This window comes from Canis lupus, chromosome 8 (assembly GCF_003254725.2).
Source record: "Canis lupus dingo isolate Sandy chromosome 8, ASM325472v2, whole genome shotgun sequence".
Taxonomy (NCBI): Eukaryota; Metazoa; Chordata; class Mammalia; order Carnivora; family Canidae; genus Canis; species Canis lupus.
This window is the reverse complement of record NC_064250.1, coordinates 64,140,406-64,161,650: the sequence shown is the minus strand read 5'-3', so window position 1 is coordinate 64,161,650 and position 21,245 is coordinate 64,140,406. Positions and strand designations below refer to the sequence as shown.

Genomic DNA, 21,245 nt, shown 5'->3' with positions numbered 1-21,245 from the left:
TTTTTTGTGTTGTGAGGACTTTTTTCCTACTGAGCTTAACTAACATACATGATCTTACTGAATTCTCAAAATAGCCAGAGGTTATTTTACAAGCACAGAAACCATCTCATAGGTAGCCTGATAAGCCGTGATCTTTTTGACACAGGACCCCTTGCTGACTTTCAGATGATTTTTAAATGAAGGATACTTAAAAAAAAAAAAAAAAAGGTTTGCTTTCCAGATCCCCAGTGGCCTTCCTCTGGGCCCCTCCTACACAGAAGGCCTCTCTGAGGAGTGACTGTATATGAGAAAGTATTAAGGGGTGACGGTATCACCTTGGCTTCTGAGGGTAAAACAGCTGAGACTCCTCCTGCTCCAACTTTAATTTAGAAAAAGGAAGATTGGTGGGAGTAGTTTTTAAACAACTTGGATCCTTTCTGTGTGCAGATTCCTTTTTAATACAGTTAAGTATTTGCACACTTAGCTCCATCTTCATCTTAAAAGCTCATCTCCCTAATATAGATGGGCAGCATATTTTAAGATTTCTCTAGTATTCAAATTCCAAGAAATGGAAATTTGTTATTTGGCATGAATATTATTTGAGAATATATTTTATGTCTTTTTTTTTCTTAAGATTATATTTCTTTATTCATGAGAGACACAGAGAGAGGCAGGGACACAGGCAGAGGGAGAAGCAGGCTCCCTGCGGGGAGCCTGATGTGGCACTTGATCCCAGGACCCTGGGATCACAACCTGAGCCGATCCCCATCCCTGAGCTGAAGGCAGACGCTTAACCACTGAGCAACCCAGGTGCCCCTGTCTTTTTTTATTTTTAAAGGCCAGTCTTGAGGAAATTAAAAACAGAATTTCCTCCCCACCCAGAAACCTATCCACAAAGGTAGAGGGAGGAAAACAGTTTTATTACTGGGTGAGCATTAAACCAGAGTGTGATGTGAGTCACAGGCTGTCCACTGAAGAGATTCCAAAAACAGAAAGAAATACTTTTTCTGTACAGCTAAGTGGTTAGACACTTGACATCCACGTTTTCAAGGTAGAATTGCTTATTTCCTCACCCCTTTATGAGGTAGGTTTTGTGGTTTGGAATCAAGTGACTGACTAGGCCCATCTCTTCTAGGAAACTGAGTAATTGGGCATTGTCTTTCTTGATGATTATGTTTCAGAGGTGGCTTTCAGGTCCTTAGGGAGACATTCCTGAGATGTGAGATGGGCTAGAGGCTATTAAGCTTTTAAAAAGATTCACTTATATTTGGAAAGGATTAAGAAAGAAATCGAGAACAAAGGGGAGAAGGAAGGAGGCTTTTCCCTTTATTATCAACTAGGAGAATTAAGCCTCTAATTTTTTTTAAAAAGATTTTATTTATTTCTTTATTCACGAGAGACAGAGAAAGAGAGAGAGAGAGGCAGAGACACCGGCAGAGGGAGAAGCAAGCTCCATACAGGGAGCCCTATGTGGGACTCCATCCCAGGACTTCAGGATCACGCCCTGGGCTGAAGGCAGGCGCTAAACCACTGAGCCACCCACGGATCCCCAAGCCTCTAATTTTTGATTTGCCTTTATGCCAATGTATAAACCTGTTTGCATCTATAGCCAAAGATTCCCCTAGTGATTTTAACCTTGGTTGGTTAAAATAATGCCCTGGTCTCCGTAGCATATTTGTTACTATGAACTGAAGGCTTTTCAAACATTTCTTAGTTTTATCTGTTAGCTTACAGAAGTACTTTTTTTTTATATAAAGATTTTAATTATTTATTCATGAGAGACACACAGAGAGAGAGAGAGGGGGGGGCAGAGAAACAGGCAGAGGGAGAAGCAGCGTGAGCCCGATGTGGGACTTGATCCCAGGACCCCAGGACCATGCCCTGGGTCGAAGGCAGGCGCCAAACCGCTGAGCCACCCAGGGATCCCCCCCCCCCCCCCCAAGTACTTTTGATACTTTTTTTAATGTCACAGTGTTACTGTTATGTGTGCCTGTGTGTTGTGTCTTTTGTTTACCTTGAGACTTTATGGTAGTCATGCCTGGGCTTCATGAGAGTAGGAAGGAAATCTGAGCAGTGATGCTTACAAAGTTTATAGTATCAGCATCTGTGACACATTATGATAAAATGACTGAATTGAATGTTTTGTTACTAGTTTTGGAAATGTGTACCCTGAAGTTCTAGATGCTTTTAGACTTCAGATGAGCAGGGGTAAGTTGTCTGTTGCTACAGGGCTTTGTCTAAAGGGCTATAGGGGGATACTGGATTTAGGTGCTAATGTGGGTAAAGTTTGTTGATTTGTACTAAAACTTGGCTGAGTGTCTGGGATGTGGCACATCTTTTTCAGTTATCCTGAAAGGGCTTATCAAGCAGGAATTTGCATTTTTGCAATCTAAGTTATGATCATCAATTAAAATGAGAAGATTTGACCTATTCTGTATTTATGAACATAAATTGTCATTGTACTTGGATGTTAATTCTCTCCCGCATATCTGTGCAGAATAGTCTAGGGAAATAATTTGGATAACTCACCAGTAATTTTGTACTAGTGGAATTGCATTGAAGTTTAAAGGATTATCAGTGTTACTATTTTGGTTATGGTGTTTCTAAAAAAGATATGAATGTGAATTCGACTGGTGTAGGGCATGACACATCAGGCCCTGTTGATGTCTTGAGTTTGCATCTGATTAGGTAGCAGTATAGAATGGAATTAAGCGTCAAAGCATGAGGCTTGGGAAACAGACTGACACTAGGAGAGAGAAGATCTGTTTACGTGAAGCACCGTCCTGACTTAGGACTTACATAGTGTTCGAGTAGTTTTAAAGCTAGATTTTAATAGGGAAAAATGTAATTTACTTTCAAGAATTCTCCCTTATAGCTAATTGGATTGTAGTAACAACTTTCAAACATTTTCAGTTGTATCAGAACATAATAAATACTAATTTTAAAGGCAGCGCTTTCAGGCATGTGCTGTCTTCTTGACTTTCGGTAGAAAAATAAGTTATCAGGAATCTTATTCTGATAAGTCAAATGTAAAAATTTTGTCAAGTAGGAATTTTCTTAAAGTTGGTTTTTAAAAATGAGTTTTATGTTCTAAAATATTCTCTCTGATTGCTTTTAGGTTACCTAGGGTATGAATTAATACAGACTTGGAAACTGAAAGAACTTAGAATCAGCATTTTGAGGTAAATATGTACATACTAAAATAGTGCTAAGGTTTCCCCATTCTGCTTTGTTAACCTTCTAGCAAACCGAATTTGTCTCTGAAATGACTAAGTGTAACCTGTGCTTGCATGTCTTTGAACCGACTAGCCCAGACAGAGATGTGTATAACCGTTGCCTTCCCCGAGCTGGTGGTAGTGGAGGTACTGTGGTCAAGCGAAATGAGCACAAGCAAGATTTGGGGTCAGATCTAACAAAATCAATGCTGGGTGATTAAATGAAGCTTTCCATCTCAGTATTTCATGGTTTCCTCGTTTTTGATTTATAATCTCTGAGGTTGAACCACACTAAATTTATGTTTCTTTAAAACAATATTGTTGAATTGTGTTCTGCATTCTTTTATTCATGAATGAATTGTGTAAAAGAGTTTATGGTGTGGATTTAACTGTGGTGCTTTTAATTCCATTTGGAGAAATTGAAATTATTCACCAAGTACATACATGTATTGAGGTGATTTGGATTTCTCAGCCAAGCGCCTCGTCTGGTGATCGTTATTCCTTTTGTGTGTGTGCATTCAGGAAATAACACATACTTGTCTTCTTCTCTCTCCCTCCCCCATTATCCTAGCCCCTGTCTTTGGGTTTTCTTGTATTCATTTTGAAATCTTTTCTTGGACTTGCCTCTGAACTTTTTCTTTCCCCCAGATCTCTGGGAATTAGGCATGCTATTGTTGAATCTCGTTCTCTTGTTCTTTGTTTTAGAGAGTAAGCCTTCGTACACTAAAATAATCCAAATGTCTTTTGTTTAAAATTTAATACAAAATAATGGGCTTTTATTTAACTCTTCATATCAATAGGGCTTTCTTGTAGATGTGTTTATATTCAGTTTAAGTACGGGAATCTTACACTTGGCTATTTTTGCATTTATTTTTAGAGCAGAAGCTTGGGCATGCTGTGATTTTCCAATAAACTGCTATCACAATGTCACAATGCAGTTCAGACAACAGCAACACAGAGATCTCAAACATTAAAACGGTAAATCTGTGATTTATCTACATAGAAAGAGGAAGAGAGTTTATTTGTGTGTTTTACTCAATTATTTCTGAGTGACTAATATATGGAAGTTATGAAACAGCCTCGCCGATTTCATGAATGTAAATTGTCTGGCAAGAAATATAAAATCTGTGATTGAAAAACAGTCACAAGGAATTGTCTGTCGGCTCTGCGAAAGCAGCCAAACGATAGTTCTGTGAGACTACAGGACTTCCACTGGCCAGCAGGGATTCAGAGCTTTTCATTAAGACCAAGTTAAGAAAAAAAATTATATTTAAACATGTCAAAGAAAGTAAAAGTTGGCAAAATTGTAGATTTTTCGGTTTTCACATTATTGGATTACCTTTTGAATTTTTTTCATCTTGGATTTGTGTTCTCTAAATAGAAAGTATGTTTCTGGGGCCAGCCACTGGGTATGAAATGAGTGAAGATAACCTTGGCTGTTAGTACCTTATGGAGAAGTTCATTGAGAGGTTTCAAGTTGCTGTCCTCATTCCCTTGCAGGTCCTCTCCTCCACCACTCTTACGGGGAGTAGAAATGGAGAGGGTCCGGATTTCCCAAACATAAATTATCTTTTGAACTGTGACGATTCTGTTCTGTATGTTGTGCAACTTTCATGACTCTCTCCTTGAATTTATCAGATATTTATGTAAATGTATGTATGGTACATTGTAGCAGGAAATTGAAGAGCTGCAGAAAATGACCTGCGTCTTGCTTATAGGGAGCACGCATGCTGGTAGAAGAATAAGGTGTGTACGTGTGTGTTTCTGCACATATGTGTGTGAGGACATAAAATTTGAAAGGCAGACAGAAGCTGTTGGAAGGTTTTTTGTTTTATAAAGATTTTGTATATTTATTTGAGAGAGGGAGAAGCAGACTCCCCGTTGAGCAGAGAGCCTGATGTGGGGCTGGATCCCAGGACCCTGGGAACCTGACCTGAGCCAAAGGCAGATGCTTAACCAACTGAGCCACCCAAGCACCCCTTTTGAAAGGTTTTTATGTCATTCACATGGACGCTGTTTTCATTCTATACACTTGCACTGCTTGCTTGCCATGTTCTGGGTGTGGTTTGGTACTTTGGGTTATCCAAGTGTGTGAGACCTACAGCTCCTGTGTGCAAGGGAATCCCAGACTAATCAGTCATTTTTATTCATTTGCTTTTATTAAAAAGCCTTTATTTGGAAATAATTTCAAACGTACAGCAAAGTTACATGAATAGGACAAAGGATATGTACTTTGCCCCATTTGCTTTACTGGTTCCACACATTCTCTGTGTCTGTAGTTTCTTTTTATTTGAGAATAAGTTGTATACATCTCATGGCACTTTACCCCTTGATACTTTGGGGTATGTTTCTTAGGAATAAGGATACTCTTTAAAATAGCCACAGTGTAGTTATTGGCTTCAGTGACTTTGAACAGTTTTATCAGGGGCTCTATGATGCCCTTTATGGTGTTGTCCTGCAGTACAAGACCCAGCCTGAGATCACTCACTGCATTTAGCTGTTGGGTGTCTTTGTAGTCTTCTTTAATCTGGAACATTCCTATAGTTTCTCTTTGTATTTTGTACATTTTTGAAGATTATAGAATCCCTTTTAAAAAATAGAGCATTTTTCTCATTTTTAAAGACTATCACTCTGGAGTAATTAATATTATTCTCACTGTTCTCTCTATGAGAAGAAGTGGTGACCCCAGTGACAGTGGCAGGAGGAGGAATGCTGCAGGTTCCTGGCTGTACATGGTGTTTAATAGTAGAGGAAATGGTATTTGGGGACTTACATTGCTGCCTTCTTCCTGTTTTATTCTCTTCAGCTACCAGGATTTAGGCTTACTTCCTGATACCTTTGGCCCTGTTTTGGGTTGGTCTTGGATTAGCATGTGGCTTGGAGGAAAAGTGAGCAGGTCAGGTTTTGGCATAAAGAATTCTGGACAGCAGGCAGCCTATAATAATGAAGATGTAGAGGAGCAATCCCAAGGACGGTAGGCAGGTAAGAAGTGCCTGCAGTTTCAGCCATGTGCCTCCAGAATGATCTGCCTGGGCCCCAGGAGGCCTGCCTGGGTCTTAGGAGGGTAGGTAAAATGGATTTCACTTTAGGTTCTGGGCATCCATATAGAATAAAAAGCTTGAGTGATGAACCTGAGGGTGTGCAATCAGTGGGCCTGAGGAATTGAGCAAAGTGAATGCCAAGTGTGGGATAAAAAGATGGCTGTTTGAGCTTTGGTTGGGTAGAGAAAGAGCACATGTGTCTTGTGAGGAACGGAGTTGGTAGTTGTCAGAGTGGACTCTGGAATCCTTCGCTGAGAATGATGATGAGAATGGCTGTAGTGTCTGGTCCAGTGGCACCTGCCCTGTTGAAGTCCTGCGCTCCTGCAGCCCATGCCCCCTACTGCTTACCTGGGGCCGCACTGCTGTTAGCTGGATATGGAGTTGTTGTCAGTGGGGCTAATCTCTGAAATCTGGACTTGGTATCGTGCCTGTGTCTGAAAGAGACCACTTGAGACTTCTTGTTGGATTAGGTGAGATCACTTAAGTTACTGTGCTGTATCAGAGTTGTACATTTCCCGAGTCAGGAGATTCAGAGGTTCTTGTCAAGGAACAAAGACTGGGCTTCTTTCTTTCCAGTTTCATAGAGTGATAACAGTGAACACAAGGGTGAAAATTTCTTTTGGGGGCAAGTAAATTCTGCTGGCAGTCAGAAATTCGGTTTTCGTGTTGAGATTTGAGACCTGAACCCTTTATCTGCAGGTTAGGAGTTTTAAAAAGACTCAAGTTTGCTCTGTCCTTTTACAGAATCAGATTAATCTTTGGGAAAGTATACATGAGACACAAAAGAGTGCTTACATATCATGAAAAAACTCACAGAATGGTACACTGTCTTAATTTATCTAGGATGTGTGTAATTTTAAAGATACATATTTAAATAGTTGGTCAGCCATGCATTTGTGATTGGTTGTCAATTGAGAAAAAGACCTCATGTGTTTATGGTCTGTTGATAAAACCACAAAATGTTGGCAGGCATTTGAATCTTATATTCAGGCACGGTGCTAAGCACCTTCCATACATTATCTCATAAGTTTATCAATAATGGCATCATAGAATTGACAAAGGATGTTTGAAATATATTTATGTATATATCTACATATTTTGTATATATATATTTAAAAAGGCATCATAGTCATGTTTTCTTTTAAAGATATATGAGAAAAAGCATAGTTTTATATCACTAAATATAGATATGGGTTTTCTTCATGGTTCAAAGTATTCTTTATATAACTATACTATAATTTATGTGGCTCATATTTTTATTAATATTTTTGAAAGGTATTTCTTGCTTTTGAGTAATGCAGCAGTACATATTTGTAGTCACCTCATTCTTTCAGATAAGTTTCTAGGTGTAGAATTGCTGGGTTGGAGAGTGTAGAACACTTGACTTTTTAAAATGATCCTCTTAGATCAAGGAAAAGCTAAAACAATTATAGGAAAAGTTTGAAAGGGTCCATAGGAATGATATTCTGATGTTTCTCTTGTTTCTGTGCTTTCTTTTGTTCTTAACCCTGCATGGTGGTGTAATGGTATTCTTTTTCCCTTTTGTAGTAAGCTGTGCTAGAGCAAAATGCAATGAAAGAAGCACTGGATGAATGAAAAGCCCTGCTTTGCAGCCCCTCAGCATGGCAGGCCTGCAGCTCATGACCCCTGCCTCCTCACCAATGGGTCCTTTCTTTGGACTGCCATGGCAACAAGAAGCAATTCATGATAACATTTATACGCCAAGAAAATATCAGGTACTAATGAGAACACTAATACGGGAGCATTTTCACTAAAATGGAATAAATTAGCATATAGTTGACACGACTTATATAAAACCCATTTTACCTTTTTAAGCTCTCCTCTTCTGATTAATTTTCTCATTCCAAATACTTTTGTTCTTAATAGTCCTTTTCTTTTCTAACATCTGCCGGGTAATTGATTTGATAGTTTTATTTGTGAAGTTCCTTCTTGTTTTTTCCCCTCTGAAAAAACCTCACTGCTCCTTAATATCCACTTGGGTGTGTCTATCCTCATGAGCTGGGTAGGAATTGAAATTGATTTGAACAACCATGAACTGGCAGGACCATGGTTACTTCTAGGCTCAGTCATTCATATTATTTTTGAGAAGTTTCCTTTCCCCTGCAAAAATAATTCGTAAAGAAATTGTAAATGTCATTCCACGCATAATTACAAACACAGCTATAAAATAACAGGCATTTCAACACCTGTGATGATTATTTTTATGTGAAGATAAAGTCTGTTTTTTTTTTTTTTTTTTTTTTTGGCAAATTTATCACAGGGACATTTTAGAAATCAGTAAAATTTCCTGAATTGAAATAAAATCCTATTTCCCGAACTTTGTACTTTGATAAGAAGTGTGTAATCTTTTTTCCACTGTATTTCTAGGTTGAACTGCTTGAAGCAGCTCTGGATCATAATACCATAGTCTGTTTAAACACTGGCTCAGGGAAGACGTTTATTGCAGTACTACTCACTAAAGAGCTGTCCTATCAGATCAGGGGAGACTTCAACAGAAATGGAAAAAGGACGGTGTTCTTGGTCAACTCTGGTAATAAAAAAATTATTTTATGAAATTGCCTGGAGGAAATTGGATTAGATTTTATGGTTAAGCACGTTTTCTCTCTGTATTAAGTTAGATTATTGAAAGCATAGAGAGTTTGAGAAATAATGTATTTGTTGAAATGCTGGTAGAAGGAATATCATTTTGTCTTATTTCTTAATAGTATGCCTTTTTTAAGAGTCAGCCATTTTATTTCACAGGTGTTAAACTTCAGCTTTTTCCTTAAATGGAATTGCATTTAATTCTGATTCGGCATTTTTTGCTTGATTGACTTTTCCAAATATAATCTAATCTAGATTGTGACAGTTTTTTTGTTTTTGATGTTTTAACTTTGCAAAGTTGTGTCAAAAAGATTATGAGATCAGTAATTTTATGATATATGATTTTGCTATGCCAGTTACAGAAGGGAAGTTAGATGCTTTTTAAAAGTTAGATATTCACTAAGAGTTTACAATACTAGTTTTTATGTGTTTGGGATTATATATTAAAAAGTATAAAATGTGAACCTAAACAGCCAGGGCACTAAAATAATCCTGCCATTGCTCTCTAGTTTGTTTTAGATTGTTGCAGTGTGTGATATGTACATGTTCTCCTGTACTTGAAATATATATGAAACTGTCTTATTTCATAGTGAAATGATCTGATTTCACTGCAGAAAACAGGCGGGGTGGATCTGGAGTAGTTAACATTCTAGCTTAGAGGTTATATTCTTCAGTTGGGGAAAATCAACTGTAAAGAAGAAAGGTGGTATAGGTTTCTCTGAAGTAAATGACTGTAGGGTCTTCAGTGTAGTAAATGCATTCTGGTGGATAACCTTGGAAATAGGATTTGAAATTGGCTATCTAAGAAATTGGGGGTTAGGTATAATGTATAGTAATAAGGATTTCCTTAGCTGTCTTACTCATTAGTAGTCCAGAGAGTCAACTAGGTAAGATTTGTCATATTTACATGGAGTATTGTGTTTGTAATCAGCAAACCAGGTTGCTCAACAAGTGTCAGCTGTCAGAACTCATTCAGATCTCAAGGTTGGGGAATACTCAAACCTAGAAGTAAATGCATCTTGGACAAAAGAGAAATGGAACCAAGAGTTTACTAAGCACCAGGTAAGAGTTGTAGAGAAATTTCACTGTTTAAATCCCTACAAGTTCTTGCCTTCATTCGAGAGATCATCTCTGGCATTGGCTGTCTCTCTTAGGTTTGAAAACTCTACTTCCCTGTATTTCACTACACTAGAAACTAGCCCTTACATCCTTTCTCACTGGAGGTCTCATGCCAAAACCAAGGAAGGAGTCATGTATGTTGCTCTTACTTCATAGAAGAGAAACAGCTTTATGCTGTGATTTGCTTGGTTGAAAAATACAAATTCTGATGACCTATCTCCAACTCGTAGATAACCTGCTTTTTCGAAAATTTATGCTTGAGTTGAAGGTCTTGAAACTAGAGACATTTCTTGGTTGAGATCCCTGGGTCTTTGAGAGAATTCCTCTAACTGGCCTGCTTTTGCAGACCCAGCATGGGTTGAGGGGCTTCTTTGGTGTCGGTGGGTCTGAAGTGGTTAAGAGTTGCTTCCTCACAAACTTGGAGCAGTCCACAGTGACGACTGTGTCTCACCCACAGGGTTGAGTCCTTGTCAGTAAAGCACTTACATGTCCACACAGTGATGAGTGATGATGCTATAAAAAGAACATTGAGTTTATGCCTTCTTCCAGAAAACCTTGTCAGTTTAATGAGAAAAAAAGAGGAAAACTCGGTGTGAATTGTTTTGTAAGTTGATTAAAATGATAGGTCTCATCAATCAAAATATGGCCATAGGAACCTGAAAACCTGAAGTCAATTTAGTAGATTTATCAGAAAGACATGGTCTCTATTATCAAGGATTATTTTTCTCATATTCTGTTTCCATATTTTCCTAATTCTGCTTCTTGGTTCCAAAATAGAAGCTTCCATACATTTAGAATTTTTGCTGTAATTCTGACTAATGAATTTCTTAATTCTCACCCACAATATAATGGTCCCATAATGTGATTTGATGTAAGTATATCCAGGCAGGTAAAAGGCATATTTGTATACTGATGCCAGTTTTCCTTTTAGGTTCTCGTTATGACTTGCTATGTCGCCTTGAATGTTTTGAAAAATGGTTACTTATCTCTGTCAGACATTAACCTTTTGGTGTTTGATGAGTGTCATCTTGCAATCCTAGACCACCCCTACCGAGAAATTATGAAGGTAAATGTTTAGATTTTTATCATTTTTAATTCAGGTCAAATTACTGAGAATAAGCAGTGTTTTTATGTATCAAGAGCAGCACCATTAGTTACCAATTTTGGGAACTTGGTTCTATGTATGAATTAATGAATATTAAATTAATTTTCACTTAAATCTGTGATAATGAACTATAGTAAATAACCTACATAGTAAATTGAAATCTAGAATAAAATTTTAAATATGATACAAATAAATGAAGTACATAATCTATAATTAATGATATGATCTCTCCTAGCATATTTAAATGTGCCTTTTGATAAACAGATCTTTTACACAAGCTACAGTAATGCCATAAGTCTTATTTATAGTACCCGTCCATCTTCATGACATGTGTTAGCATGGTGGTATCTCTCGTGTTCCGGCCTCACAGAATGATTCCTTATTGTCAATCTCTTTTATTGTGTTAGCTCTGTGAAAATTGTCCATCGTGTCCTCGTATTTTGGGACTCACTGCTTCCATTTTAAATGGGAAATGCGATCCCGAGGAATTGGAAGAAAAGATTCAGAAACTGGAGAAAATTCTGAAGAGTAATGCTGAAACTGCAACTGACCTGGTGGTATTGGACAGGTATGTGCCTGGGCTCGGCGGCTTCTGTGTAGCCAGTGCCCCTGAGTTGCAGCCTTTGGTATCTTCCATAGGAGAGTAGCCATTCAAGAGAGCGGATGGCTGTTGCAAGGAATGAGCCAGTCAGAGAACTGTCGGGACACTTACCCTCGAGGGCAAGGATCTAACCTTGTTTCCACAGAGAGCGAATGGAGGTTTTCTTCATTCGGAGACAAGATTGCATAAGCGCGAGCCCCTCCTGTTTGCTGATGTTGATGAGCACCAGGAACTCGGACAGGAAATTTGTGTTCTTTCCTGTCACTGTGTGTGCTTGGTTGTTCTGCCCTTTGTGTCCCATGTGATACTTAGAACACTAACTTATTGACAGAATTTAGTATTTTACAGTATGTCTTAAAATGGTTGGAAACACCCTATAGTTCTGAAAATGGGTGTGTGTGTCTGATTCCCTGTTTGTCTCTTTTTGAGAAGGTGGCTGTTTTGAATTTAAGTAAAAGGTGCACACATACATACTTTCTGATTTGAGTTGGTGGAAGGGAGCCTAAATAAAATTAGGTGTTTGTTTTTTTTTTTTTTTTAAAGATTGTATTTATTTGTTCATGAGAGACACGGAGAGAGAGGCAGAGACACAGACAGAGGGAGAAGCAGACACCCTGCAGGGAGCCCGATGTGGGACTCCATCCCAGGACCCCGGGATCACAACCTGAGCCAAAGGCAGATGCTCAACCACTGAGCCACTGGGTGCCCTAAATTAGGTTTTTAAGTAAATATGATTCAATTCATATTAAAGTATCCTTATGTCTTTATTAGATACAGTCTTTAGAAGGGCTAATGGTTATCAAGTGGTGGTTCTTGGAACAGTTACAACAACTTAGGAAGCTGATTTCTCAGGTTATGGAGTCCAGTCAGATGGGTTTTGAAATATTGGTTCCACTAACTGAAGGCTGTGTAACTTCAGGTGAGTCGTTTACTGCCCTGGAACCTGCAAAATGGCATTGACGTGGTTTCAGGGGATTCTTTGTTCATCAGTCACAGTGATACATGGAAAACATCTTGCAGTGTGCCTGCCATTTAATAGGAACTCAAGGAAAGTTCTCTTTGTAGAATGAAATTAAATTGTGATGTTTCATATTCATGGAACTTAAGGATTCAAATGGCTATATGAAGTACAAATCTCAGGACCTTCCCAACATGCTGTTTTTGACTTTCTTGAGCCTAAATGATCTGAGGTAGAAGTAAAAGGCTGTACTTACGCTTTTATCTGCCCCCAATTAGATTGGTAGGCCTGTACTACCTGGAATTTTCAGAAGTATAGGTATTAGAACATTTAAGTAAAACTGATAAGTGAGCTATTGAATCTGGCTCTTCCTAGTTCTCTAAGCTTGACTCTGGTTAAGTATAAATTCTGATTGAGAATAATGGAACTAAAAAAAAAAATAATGGAACTGTAGTATTTAAATATGTCTTTAGTATATTTCTTCTCCTTAATCACTGTTAGTGCTTTTAGAATATTATGTGCTGTTCTGGTTGTCAGATTTCATGAAAGACGTAAGAGATCCAAGAATGACACCGTAATTGTTTGACAGTTAGGTGAGCTTTCCTTACAAGGATATGTTAAAAACACATTAAAATAAAACTGACATTTGCAAATACTAAAAATTTCAATAGTATGGAAGCAGATAGATTTAATGGTAACACTTTCCCTCTAGGATCTGCCCTCCCATCCCTATTTCTGCTTCTTAGAAGTAATTGTTATAATTGTTATTGAGTTTGAATAACTTGATGCCCAAGGAGGCAAAAGTTGAAAGTTGAAACCTAAAAACTGAAACCAAAAACCCTGAGGTAATAAGGTAATGACAAGACTCAAAAAGTTCTTTGAATGTCATTAAGCAGTCTTTCCTTGAGCCCTGCCGAGCAAGCATAGCATGGATAAAAGTGAGTGCCCGTTAGGAAGACCACTGCCTGCCTGAGATCCCAGGTGCAGACACGTAATAATGGATCGCAGTGCTGTAGGGAGTTTCTGGTGGCAGTGACAACTTCTGTTTCCTGTTAAAGATACACTTCTCAACCCTGTGAGATTGTGGTGGACTGTGGGCCATTCACGGACAGAAGTGGCCTCTATGGCAGACTGCTGGTGGAGCTAGAGGAAGCACTTAACTTTATCAACGACTGTAACATATCTGTGCATTCGAAAGAAAGAGATTCTACTCTAATTTCTAAACAGGTAAGCATGTACAAGTCAGTAGAGAAAGCATAATAAAAGGCAGCTGTTTATTCTTAATATTGAAATGAAAACCTATTTTTTTTAAAGGTTTTAATTTTTTTTTTAAGATTTTATTTATTTATTCATGAGAGGCACAGAGAGAGAGGGGTAGGCAGAGACACAGGTAGAGTGAGAAGTAGGCTCCACCGCAGTTAGTCTGACGTGGGACTCGATCCCTGGTCTCCAGGATCATGCCCTGGGCTGAAGGCAGCGGTAAGCCGCTGAGCCACCCGGGTTGCCCTGAAAACATGTTTCTAATGGGGCTATTGTATGTTTTACTTTAAGGTCTTATCTTCTTAATCTCTTTGGACAGTTTTCATTGGACAGATCATACTGGGTTGAGTTTATGGTAACCCATCCAATGATTAAGTATAGACATCCGTGATTGAAGATGGGTTGGGTTCATTTTGTGAGTTAGTCCCTGCTTGAATCCTTGGACTGAAGGGATTCTCTTGTTACCTTGTATATAACTGATTATGAGCCCATCATTCCTGAGTGGCGCAGCTTTGGGAGGAGATCCCTTAGATCTTTGGTCCTCCAAGCGTGGACTCTAGTTCAGCTGTGTAAGCATTCCCCCTGGAACTTGTTAGAAAAGCAGACCAGGGGTCCCATCCTTCACCTGCTCAAGCCCCGGTAGAGGGCTCCAGCTGTCCGAGGTTTGACAAGTACTCCAGTTATCTCAATGCATTAAAATTTGAGAACCACCGTCCTGGGACTTTGCAATCATTTGTGAATAATGCTGTTGAATCTGAGACTCAGTTTCTCTCCTGCTCATCTGTTCTGGAGCAGCAATGCCTAGACTCTTCCATCTTTGGTTTCTCATAAAGTTTGTGTTCTTATACTTGCCTGTGGAACTGACAATTCCTATAGCCCCTTTATGGATTTACATTCTGCTCTGAGCTAGAGTTGTAAGATGTGGCACTCTGGGTGTAAAGTGCAAAGAAAATTGTCTTGCTCTTCTTTGATATCTAAAATAAAATTACTCTGCTACATAATTCCTTGCATATTTACCTGGAAGTAAATGACTCTGTTCTACTTATAACTAATGACAGACCCGAAATTAAATTTTATTAACATTATACCATTGTCTTTTATTTTCTATTATTATTTTCTGGGACAACAAAAGAATGGTTCTAGATATATATAGATATATCTAGATATATTTATATACACTCTCTCATATGAGAAAGTAGAGACTGAAAAGGCCAGTGGGTGAGCCATTCCCCCAACCTTGAGGAATTGACCTCAGTGTTTATATTAGTGAGGAGAATTTATTTTGAAGGGGCAGGCTGAAGACCACTTAAATCCCAGTTAAACCTCATATGAAAATGCTACATGATTACTGTTTGGCATTTGGCTCTTTACATTTTTTTTGTAGATACTGTCAGACTGTCGTGCGGTATTGGTAGTCCTGGGCCCCTGGTGTGCAGATAAAGTAGCTGGGATGATGGTAAGAGAACTGCAAAAGTATATCAAACATGAACAGGAAGAGCTGCACAGGAAATTTCTATTGTTTACAGACACCTTCCTAAGGAAAATACATGCACTATGTGAAGAGCACTTCTCTCCTGCCTCACTTGACCTGAAATTTGTAACTCCTAAAGTAATAAAACTGCTTGAAATCCTACGCAAATATAAACCGTACGAGCGACAGCAGTTTGAAAGTGTCGAGTGGTATAATAATAGGAATCAGGATAATTATGTGTCTTGGAGTGATTCTGAGGATGATGATGAGGATGAAGAAATTGAAGAAAAAGAGAAGCCAGAGACCAACTTTCCTTCTCCATTTACCAATATTTTATGTGGAATCATTTTTGTGGAAAGAAGATACACGGCTGTTGTCTTAAACAGGTAAGTCTCTAAGATCAACTAACCTGCTTTTCTGTGATAGAGCAGGGCAGCCCTGTGCTTCGTGGAGTGCTGAGCTGTCATAGCTGTGAGCCTGGCAGAGGCTTGGGGAAGTGTCCTCTGTGTGGGCCCCCGTAATTTACGTGTAATGCTCTGCTAGAATCACAGGGTGGACATTTGTGTATTTCCATAGCTTTCCTGAAGGCTGGATTTGACAGGACCTGGGTTGTTTTTTTCTCAAAGGATGCTAATCTATTTTAATCCATTTAAAATAGTAAGTGTAGAAAGATGAAGTTACATTAAAGGAAAGCTTTTTTTTTTGTTTGTTTTGTTTTGTTTTGTTAGATTCGATTCAGATATTGTTCATCTGTGACTGTGTGTTAGGTGTTGTGTTGATCATTTCACACCAACCTTTCTCCTTCAGGTAATCTTAGGATAAATGTTACCTGGGAATTATTGTGGCTGTCTTTTTTGTTGTTGTTAGCTTTTTTTTTTTTTTTTATCTTAACCAATATTGATTCAAATTTGCCAATTTGAAGTGGAAAAAGTTCAGAACAATTGGATTTGCAATTTGGATTGGTTTGTAGGCTATATATTAAAATTTTCTGAATCAGAAGAAAATAAATGTTAAAGAAGAATTCAGAGAATATTGGCAAAAGAGGGCAGTGCATCTAAATTAGGCTATGAATTCCCAACTCCATGTTCCTGAACATAGACCCGGCCAAGGAGCTGTACTCCAAATTTGTGTCAAATAGGTAATGTACGGTTCTTCTGGTGTGTGTACAGATGCTGTAGTGTGTCTACAGCAGGGCCAGAAAGGGTCCTCACGATGGTTCTTCAGATAATAGATCTGTTTCTCTGTGGGATCCATTAATTGGCCAGAGTTGATCTATAAGAGCCAGTTATGCAAGTAGTGATCTCTGAGGAGAAATTCAGCTTTGTTTCCTGTGGTAATTTGGGATTTTTTTGTTCCTTTTTCTAAACTGCTTCTGACTGTTTTGGGGGCTTTGAAAACTTACTGGAGTAATAAGAAATTGGACTCTGGGGTTGTCATCTGGTGGTTTTTAGTCTGGTAATTTTCATAGTCATTGGGCCTGATCCGTATGATGAATACAAGGTAGAATAACTTTAGGTAGTGAATTACACTGGAATCAGGAGTTTAAGGTTGGAAAGGGACTCATTGACTAATCCAGCGCACTTATTTTTACAAAAAAAGAGAAAGGGCCTCAGGAGTAAAAGTGATTTGCTCTGAGTTAAATTACTAGGCAGTGGCAGAGACAGTTCTAGAATCCTGATATCCTACTTTTGAGTTTCCAAGTTCCTTCTGCAATCATAATGCCCCTGGGCATCAGAGAACTCTAAAAACCTGTGCTTTCCAGTAGAAAGTCGACCAGGAGACAGACCAGGGAGAGCATGACAGACCAGAGAGAGACCAGGGACCGTCGGAATTATTTCTTAGAATGGGAGAAAAGGCATTTCAGGAGTCAGAAAAGTTTAATATCAGCACAGTTCCAAGCCTCATTAGAGACATGCTCCTTGCCCCCATACAGGATGGTTTAAGAATTAAATACATTTTATAGGGCTTAGCAAGAAGAAATGGCATATTTTCTTTTCTTTCCCTCTTCTCTACACATGCTCTTAAATGTAGAGATGTGCCAGTTTTCATTGTGGGAATATTAGCCTGAGAAGGTTTATCAAAAATCAGTTACTTCCTATTGACTTTGAGGACCAGATTAATTGTGATCAACTTTCATAACATGGGGCTGGAATTTATTGTCGGATGATGAATCAAGAGCCGTTTGAGGGTTGACTTTATGGGCAGCTAATTAAATATACAATAGAGGTCTTGTTCCAGTAAGCTTTTTAATAAGCTTAGAAAAACTTCCTGAAATCCAGATTCTTTCCTTCCATCAATTTAATAGGAAAAACCCTCAGTGAACGGTTTCATGGGAGTCTAAGCTATTGTGATACATGGGCAATTTTGTCCTCTCCTAATTAAAAAAATAAATCATAGCTCTCTCTGTAGATAATGTAGCTAGTGTATAGTCTTACGTTTATAGTTTCCCTTTTTGCCTTATGTATGTGTGTAGAGCTATACAGTTTATAACTTATGTTTAGATATCTTTTTAAAGTTTTACAACACTCCATGAGGGTGGAAGGTAGACGTTTTTTGTTATATTATAGATGAGGAAGCAAAGACTCAGTTTGTGACCCTCCCCAAGTCACACAGATATCAAGAGGCAGAAAAAAGGGCTTCCAGTCTCCCAAGTTGTCTTCTTTTCACTGTGTAATTTACTAGTCTTGTGTGGTGCTGTTGTCGGACCAGCCTAGTTCACAGCCTTGGTCTACCCCTTCCACTGTTTCCCTCCTTACTTTGTTTACAGAAAAGCTGCAAAGAGAATACAGAGCTTCCCGGTCTCCCTCCCTTGGTCTCCCCACCTGTTTTTTTTCTTTTTTTTTTTAAGATTTATTTATTTGTTTGTTTGTTCATTCATTCATTCATGATAGAGAGAGGCAGAGACACAGGCAGAGGGAGAAGCAGGCTCCACGCCGGGAGCCTGACGGGGGACTCGATCCTGGGTCTCCAGGATCACGCCCTGGGCCAAAGGCAGATGCTAAACTGTTGAGCCACCCAGGGATCCCTTCCCACCTGTTGTTAACATTTTAGTTACCATGTGCATTTGTCACATGGGAGACTAGCATTGGTGCATTACTATTAACCAGACCTCAGACTTTATTTTCATTTCTCAATTTTCCCATTAATGTCATCTTCTTAACCCAGGTACCATACTGCATCTAGTTGTTGCATTTCCCTGATCTCCTCTGGTCCTCTATATTTTCTGCTTTTCCTTGGCTTTGATGACCTTGACAGTCTTGAGGAGTATTGGTCAAGAGTTTGGTGGATCGGCTCTAAGTTTGAATTTGCCTGATGTTTTGCTCAGGATTAAATTTCTCAGGTTTTAGGATGTGGAAAAACACCATGGAAATGAAGCACCTCCTTCCCATCACATTGTATCAGGGGGACTCATGGTGTGGACATGAGACATCACTCGTGATGGGAAACTTCATTGCATGATTATGATAGTGTTTGCTTTCTTTACTGTGATATTGCTATTGTTTTATTCCTCACTATTTTCTTGAAGCAAGTCACTAGCTCATCCTGGCAGGGAGGGCTTGAACTCTTCCTGGAGAGGGGTGTATTTATGTTTATTACTGGAGTTCTTCTATAAGAAAAACTTACCTCTTTGATACTCTATTTATATTTATTGACTCATGTTCTTTTTTTTTTTATCACTGTGGACTCATAGTTGTTTATTCTTCACTTAGAATAATCTGAGAGTAGGTGATTTGTTTTGTTGTTCACATTGTTCCACTCTAGGCCACAGAGGGGGTTCTTTAAGGTTAGTGCCTGTGTCCCTTGGACATGTCCTCATCCTGGTTTTTTTTTTGTTTTTGTTTTTTGTTTTTGAGAGCTTCCTGACTTCTAGAATTGCAAGATGCTCCAGGCTCTTGTATATTCCCTGTTCCTGCCATGGAATCACTCATTTCTCCAAGGATCCCCGGTTCCTTTCTTTTCTACCCACTGCTTTAGATGTTTATTTTCTGAAAGTTATTAAACTTTTTAAAGCTTTAAAGAGAAATTTTTCTCTCTCAGCATCTTCATTTGTAAAATTGTAATAATTTCTGTCTCTTGACAATATATATAAAAATAGTGTTTTATCACCTATATAGTAGGTGCTATTTGCTTTATGCACACATTTAGGGCATATAGGATTCATGTACTCTATCAGTCATAGGGTTTTTTTATTTATTTATTTTTTATTTTTTTTGGTAAGATCACAGGAATTACATTGGATTTTCTCACATTGATGAGCAAACGTAAGGAGTAAGGATGCTATTAAAAGCTATTGTTGATAACATGCTTTCGTACTTGGCAGACGTTTCAAATGATGTGTTTGAATTATTTTCCCCTTAACGGTTGTCTGCATAAATTTGCACATTTAGTTAAATTCCAGTTTCCCATGATATGTCCACTCTTTTAGAAGGCATATTTCCTATTTCTGGCCTTGCATTTTCTAATGTAATCAGGGAGGTAATGTGTGCACACACACAATACAATCTGTGCACTGGTGCCAGATGAGTGAGTTAGGTACACAGATTGAGGGTAAACATCTAGAAACTCTTATTTTTGACAGCAAGTTATGTCTGCTGAATATTATATAATTGACTCTTGAATTTGAATGCTTTTAAGTTTCATTTTCTTTGTAAATTTTCATGGAATTTTTTTAAAATGCTGGTCTCTGATGGATTTGAAATTAGGAAAACAAATTGGTTCTTAGCTGCTGATAGTTTCAGAATCTCTGTGCGCTAGAGATCAGCTGGGTTTGTGGAACCGCTTGCTTGTGGAACAGCTCACATAAACTCAGTGTAAAAATCAAAAGAAACAAGTAAGACTTTGTCCTATCAGTTCATGGTACCATGAAATCTGTAAGCAGTTTGTGTTACTTGTAAACTCCTTGACCACTGGAGACCTTGTTGTTTTTCTGGAAGCCTGTAGTTTTGAAGAGTGTGCTTAGACATCCCTTAATTTATCAGATAGAGAAATTTTTCCCTCTAATCATCATTAGCCTGGGTATATAGCATTTAATTACTGCTTACCAGAGATTTGGGTCGTTAATGTGTGTATTCTCTTTTTCTCTTCTCTTCAGTAACGATGCGAGTTTCACTAAAGGAGAAACGCATTTACTCTTTAGTGCTTTTGCCTCTTAGTTAATTAAAATCTGCTAGGCTGATCATTTTGGCAAAGAAAAATACATTCTTTGCCAATTAATAAGCCTGATGCTTGCCATGAAATGCATTTTGTTTTAGCCTCTGTTACATTCACATTGATGCTTATTTACATAAACTAACATTTGGAAGTACATATTTCTAAGATAATTAATTTTATAATTTAGACTTTGGGGCATGAGATTTGTTTGCATGTAGCATTGCTTCCTGCTACTGACATCGTAAGTTTATTCTAATAACTAAACAAAGCTTGGAACATATTAAAGAAGTTCCTGATTTTGAACATTTTAAGTATTTGAATGTAGAACAGACTCTGAAACTAACCTAGACATGCAAGTGTTTGGCTCATTTGCAGGCAGGAAGATATTCTAGATGGCCACTCAAGGTTTCTTCCAACTCTTTGATATTAGTCTGTTTCATGTATTAAAAAAAAAAAAAAAGAATGGTTTGACTTAAAAAATGCAATTTTCTATTAGGAATTTATACTATGTGTATGACTTCAGAGGAACCATCTGGAGTCACTTATGTCAGGTGTGGAACCATTTATCCTGTGTGCTGAGTTTTTGAATGTGAATATTTCCAAAATAGCTGTAATGGCAACACTAACTGTTAACCTTCTGTACCCGTGTAATGTGATCCCATCCTGTAGCTCTTTTCCATTTCGTAGCTAGAAGGCCAGCTTTCGGTTACTAGCGTTCTGGATTAATACAGAGGAACAGGC

General features: G+C 38.3%; 1 protein-coding gene across 1 annotated transcript in view; it reads left to right on the top strand.

Moving 5' to 3' along the window:
- Positions 1 to 21,245, top strand: part of DICER1 (dicer 1, ribonuclease III) — a 72,773-nt gene that overhangs the window by 19,068 nt on the left and 32,460 nt on the right. Inside the window, 10 exon segments of the mRNA XM_025444174.3 lie at positions 3,098 to 3,161; positions 4,072 to 4,172; positions 7,784 to 7,850; positions 7,852 to 7,971; positions 8,624 to 8,786; positions 9,771 to 9,901; positions 10,890 to 11,024; positions 11,471 to 11,631; positions 13,681 to 13,849; positions 15,267 to 15,739. Coding sequence (XP_025299959.2) covers positions 7,824 to 7,850; positions 7,852 to 7,971; positions 8,624 to 8,786; positions 9,771 to 9,901; positions 10,890 to 11,024; positions 11,471 to 11,631; positions 13,681 to 13,849; positions 15,267 to 15,739 — 1,379 coding nt within the window. The 5' untranslated portion in view covers positions 3,098 to 3,161; positions 4,072 to 4,172; positions 7,784 to 7,823.